This window comes from Prinia subflava, chromosome 8 (genome assembly GCF_021018805.1).
Source record: "Prinia subflava isolate CZ2003 ecotype Zambia chromosome 8, Cam_Psub_1.2, whole genome shotgun sequence".
NCBI classification, from domain to species: domain Eukaryota; kingdom Metazoa; phylum Chordata; class Aves; order Passeriformes; family Cisticolidae; genus Prinia; species Prinia subflava.
Window position 1 is genome coordinate 18,219,734 of NC_086254.1, and position 6,000 is coordinate 18,225,733.

The 6,000-nt window shown below is 56.3% G+C and overlaps 1 protein-coding gene across 1 annotated transcript in view; it reads left to right on the forward strand.

The window, feature by feature from the left end:
* The window catches only part of CDK12 (cyclin dependent kinase 12), a 45,703-nt gene extending 43,313 nt beyond the window's left edge, over positions 1-2,390 (forward strand). The window contains exon 14 of the mRNA XM_063403747.1: positions 613-2,390. Within this exon, the coding sequence (XP_063259817.1) occupies positions 613-1,322 (710 nt within the window). The 3' untranslated portion in view covers positions 1,323-2,390. The remainder of the gene's footprint in view (positions 1-612) is intronic.
* The last annotated feature ends 3,610 nt before the right edge of the window (positions 2,391-6,000 follow it).

Sequence of the window (6,000 nt, forward strand, 5' to 3'; positions counted from 1 at the left end):
ACACAGGATGGAAAATCTAGGATTTTAGGGAGAAAACTCAGGACAATCTGCAAGCTGATGCGAATATTCAGGGGGATGAGCTTATTTTGGACTCTGTTGGCACGGTCGGGGCTGGGCTGGGTGGGAGGGGACAGGAGCGGGTGCCCCCTGCCCTGGGGTGCCCTGGGGGCACTCAGGAGCTGGCACCAGTGAGAGAGCTCAGGTTTTGTGTTTGTCCAGCCCGGCACAAGCCGGAGCCACGGGCACCGGGGGGAGCAGCGGCTCCGCGTCTGCCTCCGGCTGGGAATCGCTTTGATCCGGGAGCAGGAATTCCCTGCACGGCTGCCCAGGCGTGCCCAGGTGTGCCCAGGTGTGCCCAGGTGTGCCCAGGTGTTAGGACAGCTGTTGCCGGCGAGTTGTGTGCACGGGGGCCGGGGTAAAAGTGTTAATGAGCGTTGTTAACGAACGTTGTTAATGAACGTTGATCTCCCAGCCAGCGTTCAGACTCTGCCTCCGCCTCTTCCCAGAGCATCCCAGAGCGGGCGGCCTCGGCCGGGGATTGGTTTGGTTTTTGCTTAGAAATGTCTTTGTGTGTGTTTGAAACGGTGTTTAAAAGGAGTCACCCTTCCACAGCGTGTCCTCCCGGCATTGTCCCACCAGAGAAGAGACCCCCCGAGCCCCCCGGACCGCCGCCGCCTCCTCCCGTGCCCGAAGGGGATCTCTCAGCAGCCGCCCAGGAGCTGAACCCGGCCGTGACGGCGGCGCTGCTGCAGCTCCTGTCGCAGCCGGACCCGGAGCCGCTCGGCCACGCCGCGCAGGAGCCGCCGCCCGCGCCGGACCTGGGCCGCCCCCGCCCCGCCAGGACTTACAGCACCGACAGCTCCGAGGGCGCCTTCGGAGCCGAGGAGCTCAGTGCGGGCCAGACTCTGCTAGAACCTTCTCCTGCCCAGCCCCTGGGGAAAAGCAGAACCTTCTTGGGCTCCGTGAGCCACCTCGGGGAGAGCAGCAGCTACCAGGGCACGGGCTCGCTGCAGTTCCCGGGGGACCAGGACCTGCGCTTCGCCAGGGTCCCCGTGGCCGTGCACTCGCTCGGGCAATCCTTCACCAAATCCGAGGGGAGCAGCAGCAACAGCAGCAGCAGCAACAACAACGTGCTGGTCCATGCCGAGGCCAAACTGCAGAGCTACGGCGAGCTGGGGCCGGGAGCTGCCGGCTGCAGCGGTGCAGGAGCAGCTCCCGGCTGGGCTGCCCCAACCCAGGCGCCGTCTCCCTACGGGAAGACGTTCCGAGGGCCTGGCCGAGTGCCTCCGAGGGGGGGCCGAGGCAGGGGGGTTCCCTACTGAGATTCCTGGGGTTCCCCCTTGCCTCTCCTCCTTTAGCCACAGGACTTGATTTTCTCTTTTTTTTTTAATTTTTTTTTAAATTTTTTTCTGGGTTTTTTTTGGCCAGAGCAAGGTCTCGTCCGCATTTCAGCTGCTGCAGAGCTCCCCGGGCATCCCTGCCTCGCTCGGGAGCTGCCAGAGGGTCCCCACTGGCTTCCCGTGCTTGGTTAGTGACAGAAATAATCGAAATAATCCCAACCCTGCAGCAAACTGAGCCAGGGGATGGGGAGGGGATTGATGGAAATTAGGAATGGAAGGAAAAAAGAATTTAAAAAATGCTGTTTCCCCCATCTGAGTTTGCCCTGGGTCAGGGAGGGCTGGGGGAAGGCTGCTGCTTCCCAAAGCGGTTCTGTTGTTTTGTTTGTTTTCCCCACTTCCTTAAGAAGAAAAAAGAAAAAACAAATGAAATTTATTGATGCAGAGGCACCTGGGTGGGTTATCCCAGCAGTGGGGACCTGGGATGTGACACTGGCTGTGTTCATTTATCCAATGTTGCTTTTTTTCCATAAAACATCCGATTTTCCCTCTGCTCCAGGGCCAGTCCTGTCCCCTGTGACAGCAGCCTTAGTACACTGATTTTTGGGAAGGGTCTCTGGGTGTTGAATCCCTCCTGCTGTAACTTGGCAGTGGAATTTTCTTTTTTTTTGTCTTTTTTTTAATTTTTTTTTTTTTTGAGAGCCGAGGAGAACACCTCCCTGAAAAACAGGGATTTCTGTCACTGACAACTTCCAGAACGCTTCAAGGATTAAAAAAGGGGAACAAAAATCCCAACACCTGGTGGGATTTGCCACCAGATGGGAGTGATTTGTCCCCGGAACCCTGGGCTGGTGCTGCCCATCCTGCCGAGCTCGGTGGCATCTCAGCCCTTCGAGGTTTTCCAGGTGTTCCTTTGTCATTTCCATGAGCATATTTCTATTTTTGTTGTTGTCAAGGAAGTATTTACGATGGATTTTCTCCTCCCACAGACCCTTGCGCTGTTCATTTCAATGAGACTTAAAAAGAGATGAATAAAACAAAGGTACCTATTTACCAGCTTTTTTTTTTTTTTTTTTTTCCCAGTAGAACCTTTCCTATGGAAAACATTTAATTTTAGAGCCGACAGTTCTGGAGTGTTGAAGGGAAGGGGAATTTTGGGGTGGGCCAAGAGACCTTCTTGCTACTAACAGGATTTAATTTCTTTTTTATACAGAGAGATAAATTTAAATAAATGCACCTCAATAGGTGATACTTCTCCATCTGGGGAGATCCTGCCTTACCCAGCTTTGCCGTGGGAGGAAGGAAGGGAGAGAAATGAAATATAGAGATATATTTTTTATTTTTATTTGCTGGTGATGTGCAAGGACTGGTGGCTCCCAGCACTGAGGAGCGATGCTGTTTGCAGAATTCCCACTGGATATTTGTAGGGTTTGGGATTAGTTTTTGTTGACTGGTTTGGTTGGTTTGTTTTTGTTTTTATTTAGTTCATGCCTGATGTGCAGAGAGGAAAAAAAATGAGAAGTTCTGTGAGACACAGAGTGCACTGAACCCACCGAGGGGCTTTAGGGGGGTTTAATTTCTTTATTTTCCCTTTTCCCAGCACCAGCTCCAGGCTGCTGCTGTTCCTTTTCCTCCCAATCCCGTCCTCTGTGGAAGGAAAAGTCGTTCCCGTGCTGGATCCTCCTCGGGAGCCGCTGCCTCTTTATTGTCTCCAAACTGGCACAAACTGGCACAAACTGGCACAAACTGGCACAAACTGGCACATTCCCAGGAGAGCTGCTGGGAATGGGAACGGGAACGGGGATGAGCCGTCCCCACCTCCCGCCCCTCCTGGCGGCGCCATCCCGCGCTTGGGGCCTCAGCTTGGGGTCACCAGTCCCAGTGTAGGGGTCACCAATCCAGTTTAGGGGTCACCAGTCCCAGTTTAGGGGTCACCAATCCAATTTAGGGGTCGTCAGTCCCAGTTTAGGGATCACCAATCCAGGTTAGGCGTCACCAGTCCCAGTTTAGGGGTCACCAGTCCCAATTTAGGGGTCGTCAGTCCAGTTTAGGGGTCACCAATCCGGTTTAGGGGTCGTCAGTCCCAGTTTAGGGGTCACTAGTCCCAGTTTAGGGGTCACCAATCCGGTTTAGGGGTCACTAGTCCCGGTTTAGGGGTCACCACTTCCAGTTTAGGGGTCGCCACTCCCAGTTTAGGGGTCGTCAGTCCCAGTCTCGGGGTCACTAGTCCCAGTTTAGGGGTCACCAGTCCCGGTTTAGGGGTCACTAGTCCCGGTTTAGGGGTCACTAGTCCCGGTTTAGGGGTCACCACTCCCAGTTCAGGGTGGTCTCTCCAGCTGGGTGTCCCCAGCCCGCTCTGGCCCTCTCTTGGCCAGGGATGGACGTTCCAGGCTCTGTTCCTGCTCCAGCCTGGCCCTGGGGGCTCCTGTGGAGGGTGGTCCTGCCATTCCCTGAGCCCCCGACCCCTCCAGGGCTGGACTGGTTCCTCCACTCCCAGTGGCTTTTCCTAACTGGTCCCAGCACGAGCCCTTCAATCCCCGCCAGGCCCGCGGGGTCTGGGAGGGACCAGCCTGGCCAGGTCCTGGCAGGGCTGTGACCACTCCTGCCTCCCATCACCTCTTACTCTTTCATTTCCCCACCCTTTTATTTTATTTTATTTCTTTTTAATTTTACCATTTTTCCGGTGCTCTGCACAAAGAACACAAAAGGATCCGCGGTGTTGGGTGGGATTTGGAAGGATTTAAGGCGGTGCAGATACAGAAAGGGGTGAGGGCAGCTCCCCCCTCCTTCCCCCCACCCTGGCTCTGGGTTTAATCCCAAATTTTCCCTCTGTAGCAGTTCCCAGCAGAGAAGCCTCTGGTCACACTCTTGCTGTACCTCTGAGTTTCCTTCGGAGACCGAGCGCGCCTTTTTTCGGTTTGTACCTTTGTCTCTGTACAGATATTTTGTAATATATTAAAAAATCTTTTTCTTTTCAGTTTATAAAAATGGAGAAGTGGAGATTGGAAAAATTAAATATTTCCTGTTACTGTATCTTGCTTGCCTTTTGCTCCGTTGCTTCCCGTAGCCTTTGGAATCACACACGGTAACTTGTGTTTTCCTTGGAAAGCCTTTTATTCCCTCCTGCTGAGGAGGGGTGGGATTTGGCACTGCCAGCCTCTGCAAGCCCCCAAATTCTCTTAATTAAGCTCCAAGCCCTCATTAGCCCTGGGTTTCCACCCTGCTTGACGGGGTGTTGGTGGGGGATGTTCGAGCTGGAGCAGGGGATGGTTTGGTTGAGGTGAGAACAGGAAACCTGGAGCTGACGGGAAGGTGGGAGAGGGGAGGATTGAGGTTGGGATTTGACCTTTTTCCTCCCAGTTCCTGGCAGCTTTTTGGGCACTGGAGGGGACCCCAGGGTACCTGGAGGGACCCCAGGGTGCCTGAAGGGGATGGATTGTGCCGTGAGGGCAGGGGAAGGGAGCTGAGCCTCCTCCATCCCTCCCTCCATCCCCTTCCTCCACAGAAACCCCTCCGTGACTTCTCTGCGCTGCTCCAGCCCCGTGGTGGCTCCTCAAGGCCTCAGCAGGGTTTGTCCCCAGCCCTCGTGGTGCCAGGCGGGAATTTGGGGCGGTGGGAGCTGCTCCGGGAATCGCCTCTGACCCTCCCTGAGCCGAGGGGAGCTGGAGCAGCTCCCGCACCGCGTCCGTGCCTCCATCCCCGCAGCCCCCGGCCGCTCTCCCGCTCCAGCCCCGCCTTTCCCGCTCTCCTTTCGCCTGGTTCCGATCCCTGCGCTGACACCTCTGAAAATATATCCTGTGCAGATGGCGGGGGGGCGGCGGCGGCGCTTCCCGGAGCCTGCAGAGCCCCCAGCGCCCACCCTGATTTATGGAGGGGGCAGCTGCGCCCCGTGCACTCGGCTGGGTCCTGATCCACCTCCCGGGCCCTGCCCGCGGCTCCGCCGGGCTCCGCGGCCGCACCCGGCGCGGCAGAAGGGACTCGGTGCCACCCCGAGCTCTTCCTCACACTCCCCCTTTCCTTCCTTCCTTTCCTTTCCTTTTCCTTTCCTTTCCTTTCCTTTCCTTTCCTTTTTCCTTTCCTTTCCTTTCCTTTCCTTTCCTTTCCTTTCCTCTTTCCTTTCCTTTCCTTTCCTTTCCTTTCCTTTCCTTTCCTTTCCTTTCCTTCCTTTCCTTTCCCTTTCCTTTCCCTTTCCTTTCCCTTTCCTTTCCCTTTCCCTTTCCCTTTCCCTTTCCCTTTCCCTTTCCCTTTCCCTTTCCCTTTCCCTTTCCCTTTCCTTTCCCTTTCCTTTCCCTTCCCTCCACCAGACAAAGCCCGGCTCGGTCCCGGCTCCTGCGGCATCCCGGGCCGAAGGTGACCGCGCCGTTTTATCCCGTTTCATTTATTTTGGTATTGAACTTCCCCGGTACAGCTGCCGTGCCAAATGGCCGGGGGCTGCCCGGAGCCGGCGCTGTAAATCTCCGGCGTTCGGATTGTGCTCCATCCCCACATTCCCGGTGCTCCATCCCGCCGTTCCCGGCCGCTCCATCCCGCCGTTCCCGGCCGCTCCATCCCGCCGTTCCCGGCCGCTCCATCCCGCCGTTCCCGGCTCCACCGGCTCCAAACGCGGGATGTGGCACAGCTCTTCTCCTCCTCCTCCTCCTCGCAGCGCTCTCACGGTGCCGGG